At 40.2% G+C, this 25,158-nt stretch overlaps 1 protein-coding gene across 3 annotated transcripts in view; it reads right to left on the reverse strand.

Moving 5' to 3' along the window:
• efcab11 (EF-hand calcium binding domain 11) overlaps window positions 1-25,158 on the reverse strand; it is an 80,123-nt gene that overhangs the window by 42,789 nt on the left and 12,176 nt on the right. For all 3 annotated transcript variants that reach the window (XM_051869256.1, XM_051869258.1, XM_051869257.1), the window contains exons 4-5: window positions 19,574-19,675; window positions 15,291-15,381 (exon numbers count right to left, since the gene is read on the reverse strand). In XM_051869256.1, coding sequence (XP_051725216.1) covers window positions 15,291-15,381; window positions 19,574-19,675 — 193 coding nt within the window. The remainder of the gene's footprint in view (window positions 1-15,290; window positions 15,382-19,573; window positions 19,676-25,158) is intronic.

Genomic DNA, 25,158 nt, shown 5'->3' on the forward strand with positions numbered 1-25,158 from the left:
TGAATTTTTGTGCAGCAAAATCTATTAACTTCAACAGGAATCCACGCAATCAAGAAATTTTCATGAGGGTAAAAATTGTTTAAACTCAGATTTCGCAATGGGATCAAGCTGGTATCACACCGATTCACTGGTTAACCAACAGAAAGCTACCTGGTTTGAAATTGACTTTTGTGTGAGCTGTGCTTCATACATACTACACTAGTGACAATAAACAGGGCTCTTTTTTTCAGCAAAAATGTAGCCAAAATTTTGTGTGACCAGACCTTTACCCCTTACAAATCCCAGTAAGCAAGATAAAGGCGATAGTGAAGAGGAAAATCACCCTAGTAAAAAAAAAAAAAAAATAGCACAAACTATTCCTGAAAGTTTCTGCAATGCAAGGACAAAGAAAAACATTTAGGAATAAATAAGATATTTTTCTGTAAAACTATATGTACTATTTTGTTTTTATTCATTTTATTTTTCTATAATATTTTGTAGCTAAAAGAACATTTGGTAAATTCTTTTTATCTCATTTTGAAAACCTCTGAGCAATCACAAAATAAGTGTTTATTTCATTTCTTTTATCTATTTTTTGTGAATTATTCACATACATTGATACAAATAATTGGATGGCTCTCATTTTTGTTTGCAGCTAGTTCACTGAACAAATATAAAAATCTTTTGTGTGACAGTAAACAGCACCGTCTCCAATAGGAGCCCTGTTTTTGAGTCTCTAATGTGCTCTGTGCTCTTAGGTCTGAACAACCCTGCTCTCTCCTTCTGCTCACGTCTGAACAAGGTAATTATACCTGCAGGTGTCTGATAGCTTTATTCATGGGACAATCCTTCCAGTTATCCTCTTTGATCAGTGGGAGAAAAAGCACTTTTGGGCTGTCATCTTCATCTCCAAAGCATACGCTCTCTCATGCTAGCTTGCCGAGGAGGAGAGAGACATCAGTATGGCAGCTCAGGGGGGGTGAGTATAATCTGAATCTGACTGGAAGCTTTTAGAGAGACACAGGAAGTGCCTAAACTCAGATGTCACCAAACAATCTCTCCCTGGTAGAAAACTTGGGTGGCATGGAGAAGCAAAAAATCCTATCTTTAATGTACTGGCATCCCTCTGTTTCTTGAGTTGAGTCATGTTGACCCAGAGAACAGAAATATGATCAAAGTCATTTATCAATCCAAATATTTTCTTAATCAGTCTGTGGGCTGAGTGTAACATGAGTTGAAACCATCTTTTACTCATGTAATGTAGGAAAGACCCACTCAATTATTCACATTCAGAATGTTTTGGCTAGTCAGACTTGGCAGACAGACTAATTCCCATTCCGGTTGCAAAATGTTGCTTGTCAAGAAAATGAAACCTGTAGAAATGAGGTAGAGAGTCAATCATCCTTTTTTTTTTTGCAACAGACACCACAGCCAAAACAGGAAGTGATGCAATTCTGGACTCAAAATACCCATTCGACATTGTCATGTATCTATATTGCAGTGCAGCTGTCCTTGACCGGGATGTCACTGCCAAAACAACAAACAAGCATTATCTGGAGTAAGTCTTCAACGACTTTACTGACAGACACAAACAGAATCCGCAGCTTTGCTTTTCAATCTCTACGGTAAGTCAAACAAGACTTACGTAATGTGTGTCACACAAACATGCTGCCTCAAATCCCGGCTGCAAAAACTTTAATGGCCTGCGCCTTTGAAGACAGACCTTCCATGCAGTGGTTGTTTAATAATAAAAATGTGACAGCGGAAAGGCTGTGGAGAAAGAGAGCAAGAGACGATCCCCCTATTCCCATGAGCCTCAGTTTAGAATCTCTGACAGCCAATCACAAGACTCACAGCTTAGGGCACAGACATGCTTCTAGTTCTCTAAATTAGCAGGCTGTTTGAGTGAACAGGCTACAACTACATTCTACAGGACAGTGAATTCATCTCTCAGAAATGTATAAAAAGAAAAAATTCCCAAACCAATCATAAGTTGATCCGTGTCCTCTGATCAGCAGTTCACGGTGACCCCTCAGGGCATCATGGGCAACTATCTCTGCACTGACCAGTCAGAAGAAGACAATCTGCAAACCTCCTGTGGAGATCAAAGGTACTCTTTTGCTATGAAGATCGATTTTGAAGGACTTTCTGTTGGACAAGTACAAGTAAGTTTTTACAGGATACTGGGGTGACAAGAAATGAGGTGTTGAGGATCGCAATAGTACTGAAATAAATATTATGATGTAAGTTGTGATGTAAAAGAAATAGCACAGATCTTTTCTTCTATATTGTGACATGCACCCGAGTGAAATGGATTATCGAAAAGAAAAACAAATTGTAGTGTGGGTTCTATTTTTCGCACTGATTAGATGGAAGCAGATCTGAATGTGAGCATGCAGTTGACGGTAAGAAAGAGGCGGGGTTAAGCTAACTAAATTAGTTGGGCATTAAAATATTGAATATTGCAGCTCATTGTTTTTTAGTAAGTTTTATGACCGTCAAAAATATATAATATTGGTGAAAAATGTATAGACTGTCATCTTGATTGACTTGTAATTGTAAAAACTGTTGCAAGTGTTCGACCAAAGAAGACATACCACCATTACTTTAAAGGGATAATTCAGGCTAAAAAGAAAATTCTGTCATCATTTAGGGTGCGTTCACACTTGTCATGTTTAAAATTAAAATTCGATTAAAATTAACCCTGGTGCGATTGTTCTGTTAGTGCGGTTCACTTGAACATGTGTGAACGCTGCCATCCGAACCCTGGTGCGCACCAAACAACTCTGGTGCGGTTTGAATGATATATGAACACAACACGGACCAAATACGTAAACAAACCAAAAACAGGAAGATGAGACCTTAAAAAGGACAGAATCCTCACGCATATCGGTTTTTCTCGTCATAGTCGCGAGTTTGCCCATCACAGGCATCAGACGTGCGTCGCCATACAGCAGATCGTTTGTGTGCCGCTGTTTTGACTCCTTTACACATTTTATAAACTCTTCACGAGTTTCCAGCTGGCTAAAATACCATCATATGCAGGCTACGCACACACAACAAGCACATTTATCGCAGCACACAGCATTGTTTTGGATGTTCGGTAAGTTCCGTCTCAAAATAGGCAATACGTCATAAAGTCCGACCAATCAGGTTGTAAACATATTCCTATGCCTTTAGGTTCGGTATCTTTTGGTTCATTGATAAAATTGCCAATCTGAACGCTAATCGGACCAGGACTAAATGGTTTTTTTTTTTTGGTCCAGACCAAACCAACCGAACTACAAGTGTGAACGCACCCTTACTCACCCTCCTATTATTTCAAACCTATATGACTGACTTTATTCTGTGGAAAACAAATGAAGATATTTTGAAGAACACTGGGGTCCAAACTACACTGGACCCCAATTACTTTTATTGTAGAGTATGAACAAATTTATTTATTTTTTATTTTCTACTTTTGCATTACACAGAATAAAGATAGTCATGCGGGTTTAAAAGGACATGACGGTGAGTAAACGATGACAAAATTTTCATTTTTGGGTGAACTATCCATTTAATCTTGAAAAAAGTAAAAACAGCTTCTTTTTTTATTTATACCAGAACTTAATGTAGGTTCTTCTTTTAGAAGGCTGCTCGATTTTGAGAGACAGTTCTTATATGCTTATTGCCTCTACACTCCCAATAGTTCAAAGAAATGATTAATTCAAATAAGAATAATGGACCATGTCAACTGAAGCCTATACTCATGCCTCTATTAAACTTAATGAGATCCAAGATATCTGAGAGAAGTTCGAGGAAACTCCTCCACTCGATAATGACAGAACTACACACAGAAGGAGGAAAGGACATGCAGGACATAATAAGCCCTAAACAAACAAGTTCTTATATTATAGAAATGTGCCTGTTTTCTCTGACTGAGGTTAAACATAAAAACATAAGACCTATACTTGGCATTCACTGTAAGAGCTTTAGAGGCAGCCATTCACTCTAAGTGCCGACACAAATGCAGTTCTTTAAAATTATTCCAACAGAGCATTAACTTTTACAATAATAGCTCCTCTGAAAAACAACATGGTAAAAGTAATTTATACAAGTGGAAGCTCTTTCCAAGATCACTCTGAAACCAGCCAAGTCTAACGTGGGAATGCTTTCATAATGTAGTGGAGGATTTATAGAGTGTTTTTTTTTTGTTTGTTTGTTTTTTGAAGATGTTTATCTTCATTATATTTTTAAGTCCACTTGCAAATCACTACAATTAAGCAGAATCCGATGCAGCAATGTTTTATCACTCTGACAATACATGAATGCATCATGGCAGCATAACTGACCCTTCGCCGGGAGTTTGATTGACAAGCAATCTAACCAATCATAACACCGAATCCGCCATTTTGTCCGACAAAGCAGTCAGGAGTTAGAAGATTAACCTCGGTGGACTTGAACTTGAAAAATGGTGTGTACTGACGTCTTTCCACGTTTGAAACAACATTCCTTCTTATGTTCATTCATGTTTATTTGATGCTATAAATTAACTAGTAGGAAGAGATGATCGGTTCACGAGCCGCTTGAGCTGAGACGCTATAGCAATCTGTCACGACACATTAAAGAGCCACAAAACGGTTTTATTGTTCGAATTTCTTAAAAAATTACACAATTTGAAAGCTGGGACTTTGTTTAATATCATAAGTAACCTGCTCTGTCTTGTCTGTCGACGTGTTGTCAGTGTCCTCTTTGCTCCGCAATGTATTTTTCACTCTGAGTGGCGTGACAGCGCCATGGCTTGTCGGACAAAGCAACAGTAACTAAGGGGGGTGGGTCTTTGCGAAGGGTCAATTCTATTGCACTGTGCTAAAAGTGCCCTGTTGTCTTCGACGTACAACATATTGGAGAACCAACAGTTTTAAGCCTGCAGTGAACTTCGTAAATGATGTCTATAAAGAGAAATGTTGTCCAATGCAATAATATAATTGCCAACATAATTGGCTGTTGCTTTCCCTGATATTTTCTAGAGAACTGTTCTGTTGCCTCTACCCACGTTGTTTCAGAGTAAGCTATTCGTTATAACAGAGCAGGGGTCTTCAACAAGGGGGTCCATGGTAGTACTGCAGCCCAATTGTTGCTTGATGTAAGTTTTTTGTGAAAAAAAAGGGGGGGGGGAAAATACGTAATATAACTCCAACCAAAGCTAAAGAAGCAAGAGTTCAGCTAAAAGTTTTTCTCTCACATTAAAATATATTCAGTAAAATTAAAGTTTAATGCATATATAAATAAAATAAATACACACATTTATACATATTTGTATAAATATTTATGTACGTGTGTAAAACACATTAAAGTATTTAAAAGGTATAATGTATAATATGATGCAAGCATAAAGTAAGTCCATTAAGATGATACTCTATGCATGTTATTGTAGATCACCCTTAAAGGGTCAGTTCACCCAAAAATGAAAATTATCCCATAATGTACTCACCCTCAAGCAATCCTAGGTGTATATTACTTTCTTCTTTCAGCCAAACACAATTGGAAAAATTGGCTCTTCCAAGCTTTATAATGGGAGTGAATTGTACCCTAGATTTTGAAGCCCAAAAAAGCGCATCCATCCTCTGTGACCTCTGACCTGACGCATGACGTATTGACGAACGCGAAAGCACAGAGGATAGAGCTAACCAAAACACTGGTCACAAATTAGAAGTCTAAAACGAGAATTTTTAAAGAGAAATGTTGGAGGATTTCGATACAAGAGAAGAGGAGCTTGAGTTTGTTGCCCAGCCCTATTTGTTTGGCGTCTACTCTCACCTAAGCTTACGCTACTCCTACATCCTACATCAAATGTCGAGTCAGAGGTTTTCCACTCTTCCGCCGGAACTCGACTTGTGAACGGCCCTTACCGGAAGCCAATGATTATAGTTTATAAGGTTATAAATATGGATATTTTTCTTTCAAAAATGCATCAGTTTGCTTCAGAAGGCCTTTATTAAGCCCCTGGAGCCGTATGGATTACTTTTATGATAGATGGATGCGCTTTTTTGGGCTTAAAAATCTAGGGTATAATTCACTCCCATTATAAAGCTTGGAAGGATATTTTTAACATAACTCGGATTGTGTTTGGCTGAAAGAAGAAAAGTCATATGGATGGCTTGATGGCTAGAGGGTGAGTAAATTATAGGATAATTTTCATTTTTGGGTGAACTAACCCTTTAAATGCAAAAAATTATACCACATATAAAGCGGTCCCCGCCCCATCTTTCTATTGGCCTGAAATCTTTACACAATTCAAATATCATTTTAGCTGACCAATCCCCTTCTGAAAGCAGTTCTGAAATTGCTGTCTGTGAAAAAGAGAAAAGATTTTGTCTGATAAGACAAAAAGAACATAACATGAGCAGAGCACAACATAACAGGAACATGAACAGGGGTTATATAAGGTCCTTATGGGAGGAGAATGCGGGACCAACACAAGTGCTGCAGTGAGCTTCCATCCATCCCTGCAATCCCATTCCATCAGCATCAAACACAGCCAACACACAGTAAACGGCCAGGATTTTTCTTTAATGCCCCTGGCTCAGAATGGCTCTGAGCTTGGACACTTCCTGTATCCGCTCATCCTAGATGCTTGTCCTGTGGCTTCAACCCAATTCAACATCTTGATTTAGTACCAAGAGAAGCATAAGCATCGATAAAGAGCAGCTTATAGTGTTAAGACCGAATGGGCTCCTGCTCCTTCCTCTTCTACATTGGGAATACGAATATTGACAAGCAAAATCGCCTTCTCTAGCAAAAATCACAGCATACAAAAGTAAAAAAATGTGATAAAGTGTCACTAGTAAAAAAAGAGCAGAGACAACATCAGTCCTGGGCTGCAGTGACCTTGCATTTGTATCAGGAAATAAACCTCGATAGATTGTGTGATTTGAGCTTGGTTGGAACGTACCCTCGATAGAAGAGAGATCATTTTCTTTGATAGGCTTAATTAATTCATTGATTTATTCAGCGCTCCAGAAGCTCCTTAAATCACTACGTAGATTATGATCTCACCGGTACACATCAAACGCATGAAATTTGGCGTCTTATGTGCAGTAACAGATATGCCTGCAGGTAGAAATTAAATGAATAACATTCAAAAGCAAATTAAACACAGAAAGGTGCCATTAAAAAGAGAGAGAAAAAAAGTCACGCTTGTTTGTAACAATGCTTCTGACTAAAGTTACGTTTTTAAAGCGATTTTCGCCACACATGCTTATCGTTCATCTTCAGGGAGCGCCACCAATGTTACCTCACTCCTGAAACAACGCTTCTCGCTCTCTCAGACTTTCTGAGGTGGGTTCTGACTGATGTATCAAGCCATCTTTATTAGCCTAGACCCCGGGAGAGAGAGTAATGGGCACAGCCCAGCAGCGTGCTGCTATCTCTCTCAGACAGCAGACCGTGGCCCCCTCCGTGGCCCTATTTAAAAGGCACTTATATTTTCGCTTCAAGGAACGCAGTTTTCCACTATGGCAGGAGATCCTTGATAGCCGCACACACGCCCAAACAGAAAAAAGTAGGAGGGGAAAAAAAGAAGGGGGAAAAAAACTTCCTCATTAGAATTCCAACAAGGTGGATGATTGCCAGTGGAGACTAATGTAATTGTCATGGCAACTACAAAATGTACAAAGATCCCAAAGGAATTACTCTGATTTTCCCCTTCCCCCTTTCCCTAAAAGCCATTGGTTTAAAAAGAAGTCGAAGACATTTCTGGTTTGGAAATCTCAGATGAACTGACAAGCTCTAAATAATTTCACAACAGATGGCACAACTGGGCGAAAAAACAAAACCATCAGGTTACAGACAAAAATCAATTATATATGGCTGTCAAAATATATAGAGAAACAGTATGTATACAAAAATTAAATGGGCTAAAAGAGCACGTCTTTAAGGCAGACATGGAACAATATAAAAAAAAATGGATTTTCTGCATTTACACAGGGTGTATATTTAGCCTCCCTCTGCAAGTGAAGCCAGCCAGACGGATGCAGAGGCTGGAGGAACAGCCACAAGCAGAGGGCACCGCTCTCTTCACCCATTCGCCCACTCTAAGGGGAACCAATGTGATTACTGCATTACCCTCTGGCAACCCTGCTTGAATTCTGAGTCTGCCTTTAACCAGCTCGCTCGTTTAAAGACTGAGAAACAGACAGAAAGAGAACAAGACAGAGCGGATAAAGGGTCAACAAAGCAAAATCTAAAATGAAAAGCATTTTTTTGTCTTACAAATTATGCATCTGTGCATGGGTGATAAAGTTCTCTGGTGATGCAGGCTTTGCCCTTTTTTAACAATTTATTATTTCTATGAGATGACAAAAAAAAGAAGGGAAAAAAACAAGAGACTGTGGAAATTAGCTGAAATTAGATTAATCAATTCCACCCACAAAATCAGGTCCATTGCACTGTCAAAGAGTCGTGAGAGAGAGTTTGAAGGAAACAAACTCTCTCTGTGAAGGAATAATGTTATGCTTTTTTCCCCCCAAAAGCCACTCTTCAGCTCAACATTAGCGGCTTTCTGAGTGTCCAGCACAGAGCTGAATCGACTGTTATTGTGCCTTCATTAGGCTTATTGTGTCAGCAGGAAGAGTGGAAAAAAGGGGCTATTTTAAGGGATTTATGCACTCTGTGCTTCCATGGGCGGGCAGTGAAACTCCAGGCCAGCAATACCTCCTTTCAGAGCGCTACAAAGGAAATGTAATTACCTTGATATGGTGGCAAAGGGAAAGGGCAAACTCTCAATATGCAGTAAATGCACTCACGCTGAGACCAGGCAGGGCTAATTTGCTACTGATCTGTAGGAGTTTTTCCTCATTTCTACCCCCACCACCCATTTTTCTCTCTCTTCGCCGCTCTCTGGGGGGAAAAAATAGCATGAAGAAGCCGTGACCCTACACCAGGCTACATGTGGCTGATCTCCTCATCTCTGAAAATACCTAAACAGGACAGTATTAGCATGCAACATGCATATTTAAAAACAGAGGTAAAATTGTTTTTTTCTTTCTTTTTCAAGAGAGAGATACTCACCATAACCTCTTGCTTGGCCTTAGGCATTCACATTGTGGGGTAATTTGCATGAATATTTTTTTAAAGGCACATAAAAAGCACTCACTGGTTAATAAGACAAAACTCCTAGAGAAGTTTAATTTAAGAATGCTAATTAATTCACTTTTTCATTAGCTTCCATTTCAGATTAGGGAGGCTCTGAAGACAGAAGCAGAGAACACAAGGTTTTTGGAGAGTATGAGTAAACCGCCACTCATCTCTGCAATTGAGAGAGAGAGATGCAATTACATTTTTCATTGATAAGGGCAAGTGGTTTCATTATTCTACAGGCTTTTCTCTTTGTTATACTCAATTTCAAAGGAAAACATTTATTACAAATTTGTAATAAAATGTCTACATTATTGTTTTGATACAGTACAGTATATACTAGGGCTAGTTAAAAAGTTTGATTTTCAACAATGTGACCAATGTAGTCTGATTAACTAACAAATGACAAGATGTTTTTTTTTTAGTCTTTTTTGACTGGAGGCCAATAAACCAAAAGATTTCTGTTTTAGCAACCAACATAACACCATTTAGCTCAATTGACCGTTCGCAAAGACCCGCCCATTTTAGTTACTGTTGCGATGTCTGACAAGCCGATCTCCCGCCACACATCATGTTCTCCGCAGTGATCATCTCTTCCTACTAGTTCATTTATAGCATCAAATAAACGTGAATGAACATCATAAGGAATGTTGTTTTAAATCGCGGAAAGACGTCACACCACATTTTTTTTTAAGTTCAAGTCCACCTACGTTAATCTGCTAACTCCCCTGACTGCTTTGTCGGACAAAATGGCAGATTCGGCGTTATGATCACCTGTTAATCAAACTCTCTGACTTCAGTTTGTCCTGTATAGTCACAAAAAAGTGGAAGATACATGCAAAGTGATCAGGTTTAATGGATGTACAGTATAATTCAGTCAACAAATGCGCATTAAAGTTCCACTAAAAGAGAATGAAAGTATTGAGCTTTTACTTTGGACTTATTAGTAAGGACAATTCTGTCAGCACAACCAGGATAAAGCTGGGATGTCAGAGAGGAGAACAATAAGAAACCTGAGATTCCTCAGCGAGTGAGAGGATGAGAGCGATGTGGAGGGGGAGGAGGATAAAGTGAATAAGAGGGAAAAAACGTTGCATTCTTGTAACTCAAGAACTGTAAGAATGTGTGTGCAGCAGGTATTTATGGAAAGGTGATGGCAGATAGTTGCTCTGGAAACGGCGACAACAAAAGAGAAAAGCAGAGAGTAGCAGAATAAGGAAGGGGAAAAAAAAAGAAAAACAACTGCAGGCAGCGCTCAAGGTGTGATGGCACCAGCTCTGCGTACCACGTCACCATGGCAACAAGCAGCGGGGAGAAATGGCGGTGTTAACATTCATTCAGAGAGGCAGCACATGTCCATCAATCTCTAGCACATAAAGAGGCAACAGCACGTCTGCTAATGGTGTGAAGCCTGCAGGGCGCTCCATTGTTCTGCTATAATTATGCCAAAAAGGACAGGAAAAGGGTGTTGCTCTTTTCTTTACAAAGGGGGCGCAACACAAACACAGATTCAAAAGAGAGGCTTCAGTTCATCTCAAGGTATAAAAGAAGAGCAAACCTGACAACACGCACACACATACATGCAGGCACACGGGGCACCCCGTGCACCCTTTTGAAAGAGACACCAAAGGCAGACAATCCCGCTTATCACTTTGTTGTGATAATCTTTTCTAAACACAGCCCAGGGTCTGCAGATAAACTCCAATCACAACATTCAAGGTGAGCTCTCTCTCTCTCTCTTCCTTCACTTCTTCTTTTGGAATTCCATTTTTTCCATTCGGTCCGTTTGCTGCCACACTCTGTCAGCAGTGGCAGGATGACGGGGCGGAGGAGAACCGGAGGAGGTGGAGAGAGGAAAACAAGATGGCACAGCGGCGTGAAGGTTATGACTTTGAACGTGCGCTAGCTGGGGACCGGAGCGCACACACACCGGCACGCAAAGACACAAATACACACATGGAGTGCTCCGAGTGTTTCTGTTTGTTCCAGGTACTTCTCTGCTTTTGCTAAGTCAAACATCTACATGGCTTTACATAGCGGGAGATACGGATCAACTGGTGAAGGTCAACACCTGAGAGGGTGGAAGGGAATCACCAGCAGTTGGCTTAGCCAAACAGAGCTAAAATGAGTAGTGTGCATTAACTGACTTTAAAATTTGTTAATTCCTGTTTTTTCAAACAGTTGATCGGCCTTGTTATTGCTAACTATTGTTATAAACCATTTATAATAATTAATTTTCATTAATTAAAAAAATATAAATATTTTATTATTGATACCAATAAAAATTACAAAAGCACGTAACAAAATGACTAAAATCTACATAAATAAAAAAAAGATCAAAATGAAAACTAAAAAGAATTCAAAATATTAATAAATACTATGAATAAATAATACTAAAGTAATTAAAAGTGAATAAATAATGCTAAAATAACTGATACAAAATCGTTACAAATGTCCATTTTACCTGCACATGAAAGAAAATCTCTCTCAGCTATTGTCTTTTACAAGGAATTTTCTAACTTGGTACAATGTAAAAAATATTCATTTGACAAAAATTAACAACAACTATGCAGTCCAATGGCTAACAGATATAGTAATCAACACAACCAAACGCTTCTTTGTGTAAGCACTCTGTGAACAGCGTCAAAGTTTTCTATTTACAATGTGTTTTTGAAGCGTTGGTCATTGTAGCCAATGTTGAGCGTGTGAATGCAACGGCCAGTCAGAGGTGTTTAAGTTAGAATCCGCTCAACACCCCTCAAAACACAGGAGTTTTCATTCCCAGAGTTCTGCACACTCGCAAATCCTTTCATTATTACCAACAAAGTGTAAACACAATGTAAACGAGATTCATTGTGCAGTGTAGACAGCTTTTTTTGATTATAGCAGGAGTGTAGATCTCAGTGAACAGGCGCTGAATGTAGCCCAAGTGATTGACAGTTTTAGTGATTATAAAGGGAGCGCTCTTTGCTCGCTTTGTGTTTATAATCCATATACAATTTGAATAAAAGTTTTGTATTGTTTATGCTGCTGAGTACACTGCAAAGTTTCTGGATTTACAACTGTATTTAAATGCCTGATTGAATCCAAAATTGCAATGATTGACAGTGACATAACCATAGCAACAGTTGGGACAAGACAATGGGATACTGTATCTCAAAATAGATGTGTATTAAGTTTTAGAGTGTAAATGCAAACTAATAGACCTGCCACTTGTTCTATGTAATGTATATGTGTTCCTTTGTCCTTCATTTTATTTCTATTTTTAGGGCCCGAGCACCGATGGTGTGAGGACCCTATTGTAATTGTTCTGTCAATTTTTCTTCTTCTCTGAAATGAATCGCATTTTTGAGGGCCTAAACATGCTCGAAAACTCATGAAACTTTGCACACGCATCAGAAGTGGTGAAAATTTACGTCTGATACGAGTTTCAGAATTAGGTGTGGCAAAATGGCTCGATAGAGCCACCTACAAATTTTCAATTAAGCGCCCTTCGCGCTACGTTTCACGTTCAGGTATGAAATTCGGTAGAAACATGTAACAGCCCAATACCTACAAAAAAGTCCTAGGGTGCAAAATCTGTAAACCCAACAGGAAGTGAGATATTTTGAATTTTCTCTGCAAAATGTATGCAGTTTTTGCCACTTCCAGACGTTGTACTTTAACGAACTCCTCCTAGAGCTTTAATCAGATCAACATCATATTTGGTCAGTCTAATCTAAAGGCCTTTGTGACATTAAATTGCGAAGATCTTGAGTTTTAGTTGAAGGGTGTGTCCGTGGTGGCCTGACAAAGTTCGATGTTTCGCCATGAAACAGGAAGTTGTTGTAACTCAGGCGTGCAGTGTCCGATCTGCCCCAAACTTCACATATTTTATTAGAGTCCTGGCCTGAAGACATCTACATGCCAATATTCAGTTACAGTCATAGCACCACCTGCGGGCAACAGGAAATGTCATGTTTTACACTGTGATTAACTCCTCGTAGAGATTTAACCAGATCAACATCATATTTGGTCAATCTAATGTAAAAGCCATAGCGATGTTAAATTGCGAAGATCTTGAGTTTTCGTTGAAGGGCGTGTCCGTGTGCACTGTAATTCACTCTCAGAAACACATTTGTATATGCCACGAAGTACCAAACATGCTAGAAACACGTTAAATCATGCAACACTTGGCTAATTGCTAAAGTAGGCATACTCAGGCATACGATGTCCGATCTGTTCCAAACTTCACATTTGATAATAGTCCTGCCCTGAAGATATCTACATGGTAATATTCAGTTACGGTCAAAGTGCCACCTGTTGGCAGAAGGAAGTGTGGCACTTTGAAATGACTTTGCCATAATTCTCCTGTATTTACTCGCTTAAATGCATGTCACCCACTGTTCATTGTTTTCCTAAGGCCAACGGGTGGCGGTGAGCCCAGGCGCAAGGGCCCTTTCATCACTGCTTGCAGCTTTAATTTCACTTGATCTTTTTATAAACAGTGTTTACTTATAAACATTTGAAGGCATCATAAATAAACTCATTTAATTTAATTAATGGTTAAATAAAATAGTAAAATAGTTGCAACAGTTTTTGCTATTTGGCACAAAGAACCGTGAAACTGTACTACTGGAATTTCTGGTACCGTGATAACCCTACATCAGACTTATTCAAACTGTAACTTATGAGTCATTTTGAATCATTCATTAATTGGTTCATAAAAAGTGGTGCAAGAAACATAACATGCTATAACATGGCATAGAGTAATGGATGGACTATTGGATTTTAAGAATATTGAGATTGTTCAAATGAAGAAGTGATTAATCAAATAGCTGATTAACATCAGATTTTATTATTCATTATAGTAGTTGATTATAAAACTAATCATTAGCTACAGCCCCAATGCCAAATGAGAAGTCACTGGATACAAATCGACTGTCTAAAGTCACGCTCCATGATTTCTTGTTGCACAAGCCCTTAGCACTTTGGTTCTGACATGACTGCAACATTTAATTAAAAAACAAATACCACAGCGCCTCCAGAACTCATAAGTTACTCTGTCAATGCAGTGTTGGCATGTCATTGCAATCATAGCAACACAGTGACTCACTGAGGTTCTGAGGTTATCAACTCCTAGTGCGTCAGCTGAGCTTAAGGTCAGAAAGACACAGTTTCTACACTGTCAATGATCATGGTTTCTGCAGTGTGAGAGGGTGTTCGTATATTAACTGGCCTTGCAGGACAACCGTGCTGCTCTGAACAGTAGCTGAAACTTGCAGAAGTGGCCAACTGCAGAGGATGAGTCACATCAAACAAAGAACTAAATCTGTCCAAAAAAGCAAACAAAACAAATGCACACGTATGCGCACAAGTAGACATGTCTCTCATCTCTTTTTGAGCCCTCAAACACAGGATGAAAAGATTAATTGCCCCCTGTCTCGGAACTGCATAAAGTATCCACATCACCTCTTCAAAAGGATAAGAAACCGAGAAGAGAGACTCAGCTGAGGGCTGATAATAATGTGTCACTATAACTGCAAACGCGGGGACAAGCTGAAACCTCTAGATACATCATAGTACGAAAGTAATGCGGAGATCTTAGTGGGAGATTGTCGAATGTCATATTGGCTTTGGGATCTGGCGATAGCTCTGGGTCTAGTGATAACTGTTTGAAATGGGTGTGAACGCACAGCACACGAAAGCTCGGGATCCCACCTGTTCAGAGAGTTTTTGAGCGAGACGGAGAGGATGAGATGTATATAGACACGTGGAGCTGCCATGGGGCCTGAATGGAAGTGGAAAGGGGCTGAGAAACTCCACAGGGAGCATGGCACAAAGGAACTGTTCTCACCCTAATGAGCAGCCAGATCTCAACACCGCAAGCCTCCAAAATCTCCAGACCTGTTCTACTCTCACATGGGACTGTATCAAACACTTTCACTCACACTGGAGGGGTTTGAGTAACAAAGTGCTGGCCAAACGCAGAGCTTGTTGCTGTGGTTGAGGTGGGAGGCCTGCTCTGAGCGATAGGCACAAAAATCACTTTCTGACTCAACACATTCACAGCATAATTACATCCAGCTGCCTTTGTAATCTACTTTGGAAAGGGAAATCAAGGAGAAGGATGATGGAAAGATGAGAGATTGAGAGGAAGATCAGAGAACCCACTGAATGATGCATCTAGAGAGGCCGTGGGCCCAAACTCTTACCGGAAAGCCTCCAGCACAGTTCTCTCCGGCAGACGAGGGGCAACTCGCTTGAAGGCACTTTTGAAGTCATCCAGCTTTAAGAAGCCACGACCTGGAGACAGTACAAACCCAGAGCAAGAGTTAACAAGACTAATACTTTAAAACATCAAAAAGTCTTTCACTGCGGGGCCGGGTGTGTTATTAGAACGCCACACTCACATGAGATCAGGCAAAGAAAACGAGATAAGCACACCTGAGAGCACGCTCTCATTATTTTCTCTTATCTTAAGGAATAAAATCAGCTTTCTCTGTTCATTCCACCCCATAAAATGTTGCCGGCTAAAGCTTAAAGTATACTTCCCTTGTCCGCATTCTGCTCTGGCTCACAGACTGTCTGCCTGATGAAATTTTTATGATCAGTACAATACGCTGATGTTTGCGCACACCGTCCACATGTAGTTTTTGTGTCCGTGTGGGCTTGTGCGCGGACAACAGCACATATGCGAGTGATTTGTGTGATTAAAAGAACAGTTTACTAGAAAACGTCCATCCACACTCACAATCAAAGTATACTTTGAAAGGCTTGCACAAGATGTGCAAGATGGATCAGAACGTGAAAAAAAGTATACCTGAGCCTTAAGTCCACTTACAGCATTTTGACTGAGACTGTGAAAGCAAGGAGTAAGACCAGCTGGGATCTCAGAGTGTCTACAGGAGCCTCTTCCTGAGAGCTCAGAGGAACAGCTTGTTGTGCCTTCTTCTCAGCGGCTGGCACGCAGGACTTTGATTTGCAGGAAATGGCTCCCCTGAGGAAGTTTAGAGCGTTCGCATCCAAAGTCAGAGCTGAGAGTGGATTCTGTTTAGCGTGTCTGCTGAATTGATGAGAGGCACAGCGGCGCACTGAGCGGGGGGGATTACGAGGAGGGGGGGGGAGTCTTGGGCAGCACTGTGACATGCATGTCAACACACCAGACCCGACAACACCAGCTCACCAACCGTAACCAAACACTGCCCTCCACAGCCATGATGATAGGAATGAGAGTCACACACCTGCGGAAACCACAGGACCTGTGCAAAACCAGAAAATTACACATCTCATCTGTAAAAAGACTTGAAGTGTTAAAAAGGTGTATAATGCCATGATTTATTTGCTGAACGCAGAAGAAATCAAATGTTTTGACGACAAAGCATGAGCATCAATCGGCAGGGAGCATGGCTCACTTTCACACCGGGTGAGAATGGGAGAGTTTCCAATTGCACCAACCATGCTCTATCACCGGGCAGGCTGCCACTTCAGCTCTGAATGGGAGCGACGCACTTCAGCGCGCTTTAGCTTCCAACGCATCCCCATTGAAGATGAGGATGGGGGTGACGGCGCAGATGAAACAGTCAAACATCTCATCCAGCGCAAACTGTTCAGCCGCAGATAGGAGAGGACTTGCCTCTGTTGGCAGGCTGACAGGAACATCAGGCAAAGAAAGCCAGGACAGAGGGTTTAAGCTTAGCTGGCAGAGGAACAAAGGCAATCAATCTGGGAACTGCTGAAATTATTAAGACACTTTGCTAGCATGTAAGCTTTGCCGGAGAACACCTGCCTGACAGTTGTCCTTCAGGTTTCCAGCTGCACATGTTCATTCACAACTGTTTAAAGGGAAGCCAATTTAATTTTTTAAAAGATCCAAATTTGATATAAAGTGCATAGCACTATCATTTGTCAGTGCTGATACATACAGTTAAGAGCAGAATCACAATAAGTTGGGTTAGTTAAGAATAAGTCAGAATCATAATTCCAATCTTGGTTCTAAAATTAGCCAATTTTCAGGTTGCTCTGAATTCGTACAAGGGTTGAGTGAACTCGCTCACAGCAATTTGGTCCTCAAGATGAATTTGATGGTTCATTAACATTCACAATTCTAATTAAAAGCCAACTGTATTTTTTTTTAAAATGCCTAGTGCTTATTGCTGGAGACTATTTTAGGTCCTGGGAGGATGTAAAAATGCTCTAAAGCCTGATCGGGTGGCTCACGGGAAGCCAGAGATATTTCAAAGACGACTGAGAAATCAAATGAGATACAAGAGAGATAAACAGAAAGTGAACGAGAGAGCTTCAGGCAAAAATAGGTCCATCGAATGTCTGCTGAAGAGGCGGCTTTCACATGAATAAATATTCTGCTCAAACAAACCAGTTTTCCTCTTTAATGGCGGGTCAGCAAGGTTAATGAAATAAGATCCCTCAGCCATTCTGAGCAGATTCAATCAAGGTCAGCTGATATCCTCTTCCTGTGGTCACTCCTGACTTAGTGAAATTATTTCTGTTACAAAATTAATTAGTTAATTATACATTTACCTCTCTTTGGAATATCCTACAAACAGTTCTAGGGAGGGCGAAACAGTCCACGGAGACCGCAAGGCCCATTTTACTGTGTTTTCTACCCAACCTTGAAGCCTTAATTTCACAGAATGACTTAATTTAGGGCAGAAAAGTACTTCAGAGACAGCAGCTAACGATGGTGGGAGCTTTAGCTTTGTATTTGGCTTTTTTAGTTTGTCAAGCATTAACTGTTTAAGAATCAGCTCTCAGTTAAGTATATGCACATAAACTTGTGCATTGCTAGGGAAAAAAGTGTATACTCAATCACAAAAAGTTTTGTTTCTTTTTCCTAAAAAAATTTTTCCTGGGGGGGGGGAACTACCAGGATGTCCATTGCATGATACAGCAGACCAAAAAAAAGGACCCATGGCGCCCTCTACTGCTATAATATGAAATCAATTGCCAACTACAAGGGGTGTGTTAAAAATGCTATCATAAGCACAGTTATTAGGAGTACTACCACCATCATTATGTGTAAACTATGCATTAGATATTTAGGAGCAAATTTAAATATTGTAATTGTTTCTGCCCTACACCAAATGTACCTCGCACTGCATTCATTGCAGCTCCTTTGAAATGTATTCTGCTTACAACAGTTGCACTATATACACCATTACAGTTAAGCATTTAGCAAACACTTATGCATAGCAACTTAATGTACACTTCTCACCAATATATATGTATGTTTTCAGGGAATCGAAAGATGCTCTAACGGTTGAGCTTTTTTTTTTTTAAATCTCCACAAAATAAAGGTCATAAGGTCTGCAGGCAGGTATATCACCAGTCTAATTTTGTGTCAATTTATCATGTAAACTGTAAATTTTTATATGTTGAAAGTTTTTACATTCGCCTACACTGGATGTGAGCATCAAAAGAAAATAAAACCCATTATGATCACTGACGCTGTCTACACTGGATTTCACGAGTTCACATATACATATAATTAGATAGAGTAAAGTAATGCGTATTTGGCGTGCTGTCTGGGGGGAGGGCTCCAAGCTCGGAATTTTGGCCCGAATCCAGAGTACTCTCCCGGATGTGGTAATGAGAGATAGAACTAGAAGTGAGGAGATGGGGTGGTGGAGGGATGCTGATAAACTATCAACGAACAGAGGTAAGTCTGCAGTATATATACCTCTTGTTGTTGGTTGATTAGCTGAATGCTTTCCACTTGTGCTAATTAGTCTAATTATCTGCACCTGCTCCTCCAAAATTTTGTTAATAAAACATCATATAGCATGCAGATGTGCATTAAGTTTCTGACATACTCCATGTATTTGAGTCTGTCGACAACAGGACAAATGAAAAAGGGAAAGAATGTTTGCTTTGAGGCATCCAGATTAAACTGCTCATTTGTGTCTCTGTACAGACTTCTGCAGAATTCCAGCACTGGAAACAAAGGGATTGTTTATTTTAATGGTGTCCCGGATCACGTCAGAGGACTATATGTTTGTTCTGAGCATTTTGTTTTGTAAACGCGGCACACCGTAATGGAGAGTTCGCAAAAAAACTTTTGTGGAAAGACGCAGCAGCCAACTCTATTGGATCTGACAGCAGCTGCATCACAAATCATAAGTAAATGATTTCATAATGGTTTGTCTGCAAATTAATGTTTTCAAAACACTAACTTGCATGCAATAGCTAGTGGGTGTTGTTATGTTTCCTATGAAATGACATTAGCTATAATCATAAGTGGCCATTTACTGACAAGCCTTAAAGGAGCTGCCTCTTCAAACTTCAGATATAGGGTCAGAATAAAGTTTGAAAGTAATCGTTTTTCCTCATATATATTTGTTTGTGCAAAACAAAACTTTAATAACATTATAAGTGAACCTCATGGAATATATTAAAATAATAATAAAAATAAAAAAAATCAGTGTCATGAGTCATAACCCATTTGAACATGCAGAATGTAAAGAGTGAAGGAACATACAGTGTACATCAAATGCAGTGAAGATCTGCCTCGTCTTCTCATATGGGTCTTCTGCTGACATCTTCCTCCCCATGAGAGGCACAAACTGCTCCAGTGGGACCCCTTTCAGAGAAACAGAAAGAGAGGAGAAAGAATGCTGGGTTTATTACAAGGCTCTTGTCTGAAGTGCATGCTCTTCCTTTACATGGCAGTCATCTGAAAGCACTGTGTTTAAAGAAGTAATATCTTTCTCTCTTGCCTGCAGGGTAGTCATTTTTTCTCAGAGTGCTGTTATTGAGATGAAAAAGGTAGGCTGGGGAGTTCTAGATAGCATCCTCAAGAAACACAAATATACAGAGGGAGTTTGGCGTGGGGATCTGGGTGGGCTACACTGACAGTGATGGCTGAGAAACTGGGGGATAAAGCTCTATTGGGAAAAGCATAAATTAATTAAGAGATCCAAGGACAGATGTGACGGCTCCACTGCACTTCGAGTCATGCCAAAACATATGCTGTAATACGTCCTTTGAGAATCTCACACCTAACGGACAAGCGATAAAAGAGCACTATGTGATGTGTACTTTTTCCTGAAGAAAATGATCGTGGTGCTTGATTGCTAAGGTGTTCTAAGTGGGCATTAGAAAGTTGTTAGTTGGCTGAAAACTAGTCCATGTCAAAAAAAAAAAAATCTCACCATCAAGTTTCTATAATATCCTGGTCCCTACATAGGGCCTTCCTCCCTCATTTTTGTCAGCAAATAATATGTCTGATTGCTTAGAAAAGTAATAGCACACCTCTCATCAAGCTGCGTGGATTGAGGTATGACATACATCTGTAGCATAAATGGTGAAGGACCAATGTTTCATAAAATTACTAAATAAATGCATTTAAGTCACAATTCATTAAGAAAATCATATTTTATTAAGTGGCGATGTAACAGAAGTAGCAACAGTCCTTTTCTTCTGTATTGTGACGTACACCCAAATAAAATGGATTATTGGGGAAAAAAAATGCAGGGCAAAATGGATGAATCATTCACAATAAGATCAATATCATGCAGAAAACAGACTACTTTAATGTGTGCTGCCAAATTTTGATAGAATTAGGACAACTTTGGGCTACAGAGATTTTAAACAACACATAAGAGACATTTGCTTCTATTATCATCATGTACCCATGAAAATACATATTTTAATTAAATTATAAAGTATTTTTATTGACACACAAGTACATTTAACCAGCCATTTTGTCCTCCAATTGCATTATTCTAACACTCACGCTCTAAAAAAAGAAAATGTTTACATGTATGCCAGACAGCATGTTTGAGTTGAGAACCACACCTGCATAAATAAATGCAATAATAGGAAAATAAGTAAAGGAATAAATAAGGGTGTTACGATTGATCAGCCGATAATTGCTTTATATTGTTAGATTGGTGGTCTCTATAAAGGCAGATCAGAAGAGCCTATCATTCATTTATTCTTGTATGACCTTCTAGGGTCACAGGGATGGAGCCTATTTCAGTTTCTTAGGCCATAGGCAGGGAAAAGCACCATGGGAAGATGGCCATCATAGGGCTCTCACAGGACTGTGGTAGAAACCGGAGTACCCAGAGGAAACCCACGCTGACATGGGAAGAACATGCAAACTCCACACAGAAAGAACTCCTGACATAGCCGGGGCTTGAACTGGGGACCTTCTTGCTGTGAGGCGACAACACAGACCACTGAGTCACCGTGCTGTCCCGTGCGTGACATTGCAACAACAGCAACCCTAAAGCAATGAAAAGCAAGAAACTAGGGCTGTACGATGTCAGTGCATTTCTTTCCTTTATAGTGGTGCACTTTCGTTTCTTTCTAAAAACCCAAACTTAATATCAGGTAAATCAGGTAAATGAGTGATTGTCATGAAATGCAGTCACCTGTTGCTAAACTGCAGGATGTGTTCCCCAAGTGGCTTTCTGTTCGCACGCACTGAAATGGAGTGGAACACGGACAAGCAAAGTAAACTTTGGGCTTCGGGTTCGTCCTTAAATGGTCAAATGCACAGAGAAAATCCTGGCTTGGTGAGAATTCACTTAAACACAGTCGGTTATGTCTTAAATGGATATAAAGAGTTGGGAAATAACCCCACGGGGTCTATTTGAAGCTTTCGTCCCAGATGAAAGATTGCCATTGTGAAACAATTGTGCCGATTTCTGTGATCGTGGCTCTTAATTGGTGGTCCTATGTCGTACAGTGAGAGAGGTTCAAAGACGGCCGTTTTCCCGGTCTTGCAACCAAAGATAGCCTACGACCATTTTCTGACAGTGTCAGAAATTCAGCATGATCAACGCACAGTGTGTTTGCTGCTACGACCTACGTCTACTGACCAGCCAATAAAAATGCAATATGAAATCAACGCGACATGGCGCTAAAACTGGTGCTAAAACTTAAAACTGCTTACCTCAAGCTCTTTTCCCTTCTTCTTCCTCTCTCGCCGCTTCCTTCACATAAAAACTACAACTGCCAAAGTGTGATTCAAAATGTTTTTTTTGTTTATACCACTAGCGCATGCTGATGACGTTTTATTTTTCTATAGAAACTTGCATCGTAGCCTACGAGTCAATAGGTGTCATCATCGTACAGTCTACATGCATGTCATACCCAAGTTTAATAGATCCATGTCGCACAGTGTGATTTGTAATGATCTTATAGGATTGCTAAAATCATGCAGTGTATCCCGGGCTTAAGGAATGGGAAAAAATAACACGCTTCTGCTTCATCCCGCTCCTTTTCGGACGTTTCGTAATTGTTGTTTATAACACTTTATAGATATTGTTTTTCCTTTGTTATGTTGCAACACACTTATTGTATTTTTATTTATAAATATTTTACATTTTATCTCCAATTGCGGATCGCCTTTGTCTCTGCCCTGCTTCGCGTGCCAACCCCCCACCTCAACTCACCTCTACCAAGGTACTGTTTAGATGGAATTCGAAAGCCCAGGGGGCCTTTGAAGTTCTCAAGTCCCGGTTCATCTCAGCTGGTGTTCTTTCTTTTTCAGACCCTAAATAGCAGTTTATTGTGGAGGTGGATGCCTCTGAGGTTGGAGTAGGTACGATCCTTTCTCAGCGGTTCCCTAGAGGTGGGAAGGTAAACCCCTGTGCCTACTTCTCTCATCGACTGAGCCCAGCAGAATGGAATTATGACATAGGGAATCAGGAGCTGTTGGTGGTCAGGCTGACTCTGGGTGAGTGGCGTCACTGGTTGGAGGGGTCGATTCAGACCTTCTTGGTCTGGAAGGATCATAAGAGTATATCTGTTTAGCCAAGAGGTTGAGCTTACGCCAGCAAGGCACCTAACCCCTAATCGCTACTCAGGCACCGCAGCAAGCAAAAAAATGGCTGCCCACTGCTCCAGGTGCGTGTTCACGGTGTGTGTCTGTGTGTGTGTTTAATACTCACTGCTGTGTGTGTGAACTTCAATGGGTAAAATGCAGAGCACAAATTTCAAGTACGGGACACCATACTTGGCTACACGTCATGTCACTTTTGCAAGTCAGGGACAGCAAGTAAAACGACTCAACGACACTCCCATTGAAAACAATTTAAAAAGTATGCTAGCCGCTAGAGAAAAATGCTTTGGTGGACACACGGCCTTAAAGTGACAGCAGCCTAAAAGGACAGTCACAATACACTTTTCATTCCATTGACTTCCATTTGACTGTCAAACAACAAAAGAAAAAGAAAAAATCAGTCACTGCTCGACTGAATAACTTTTGTAGCTTTAATATGAATCAATGTATATTTAATTGCGAAGACTATGCAGTATATAGGGGTTCAAGCACGAAGTGCTGAAAACCTATTGTAATTGCTCAGATTTTTATTATTCTTTTTCTTCTTCCCTAAAACTGATCGGGCAGCCCAAACCGTAAGGCCTAGAGACTTGAAACTTTGTCAAATGGCAGTAGTCTTGCTCGCTACTCAGATACCTGGACTCGTCAAAATCAGTCAATAGGTGGCGCTACAGCAATCAAATGTGTGAAATGGTTCATAACTCCTAGACTTTTTGTCCCAGACTCAAGTGTCTTATATCATTGGAAAGCTGAGTCCATGATTAAGAAAATGTATATCTCCGATTTCATTTCCGCCTAGAAAAAATTTCCGCCATTTTGAATTTTGTCCAAAACCTACTTTTGCGAACTAGTCATAGGTTTTTTGCCCGATCGGAACCAAACCAGTGCAGAAATGTTCTCTGGAGTCTGAATATCAATAATTATCAAAAAAAAGTTGAAATTTTAATTTACAGTCGCTAAGAGGTGTAAAAATCTCTGTAATGGGAGGAGCCACTTTTACTAAAATGGCTATAACTCAAGAACAAAATGAGATATTTGCACCAAACTCGGTACACACGTGTAGGGGCACAATCTTTGGTCACGATAAAAAAAAAAAAAACATCGATTGTACACTAGGTGGCGCTATAACATGAAAGAAACTTGAAAAGAGCTATAACCATCTGACCGTTAATCCGATTGAGTTGAAATTTGGCATGCAGTGTCTTGGTCCAAGGGGGCATGATAGTCTATGAGGACAATGGCGTATCTCAAAAAACATGGCTGCCATCGGCCAATGAAGTTTGAGCACCTATTAGACAAGGTTAATGGAGGCCGATCGGAACGAAACTCGGTGGGCATGTTCGACTCATGGTCCTAGAAGTTGAAAGAAATTTTGAAAGAAATCGGCCACAAGTTGGCACTAACGAGTTTTACGCCTCTGTAATCACGTGGTGTTTCACAAATCCACACAATATGCATATCATTTGATAGATCTCCTCATTCTGAACAACTTTGCCTCAAGAACCAATGCTGTCAATCAAATCGTTCATTAAATATTCATGATTATGTGAAAAACCTACTTTTGCAAACTAGTCCTAGGTTGTCCCGATCGGAACAAAACCAGTGCAGGACAATTCTCTGGACTCTCTAGATCAATAATTATCAAAAAAAGTTGAATTTTATCATTTGGGTCGCTATAACAGGGTCATTTAGAAAATGGGTGTGGCAAAATATACTCAAAAGCCTATAAATCCGAAACGAAAACTCGGAACTTCACGAAAATAGGTGAGCATATGCCACACGATTCTAAATAAGCATGAAAAATTTCGTAGAGATTGGGCAACAGTTATAGAAGTTATAACATTTAGAATGATGAAAAATGACAATGTGAATGAAATCTCACCGGGCTCATTCGAACCGTCTAGATGAACTCTGTCCACAATATGAATTTCAGGCATTTTCGTTGAATTTTCGCCGAGATATTACCAAAAACCACCGGGCGCGATTTAAAATGGCGGCCGCCAATGACGTCACAATCCCGGTACATTTTTGCATATAACTCAGGAACCAAAAATCCCCGCAAGCTCAAACTCGGATGACAAGGTCCCTTCCGGGCCCTTGAGCGGCCACATCAGTCGCGGGCCTCGGGGACGCCCCCCCGCGGATCGCTAGTTCGCGGGACCCCCGAATTTAAACGGCCGTAACTCCCAAGCCCTACCTCCGAGGACCTTGGGGAAGGGCTCGTTGGAAAGGCCTTTTCCCCGACTACATTCAATTCAAGTTTAGTGCGA

This window comes from Ctenopharyngodon idella, chromosome 17, assembly GCF_019924925.1.
Source record: "Ctenopharyngodon idella isolate HZGC_01 chromosome 17, HZGC01, whole genome shotgun sequence".
In the NCBI taxonomy this organism is placed as follows: Eukaryota; Metazoa; Chordata; class Actinopteri; order Cypriniformes; family Xenocyprididae; genus Ctenopharyngodon; species Ctenopharyngodon idella.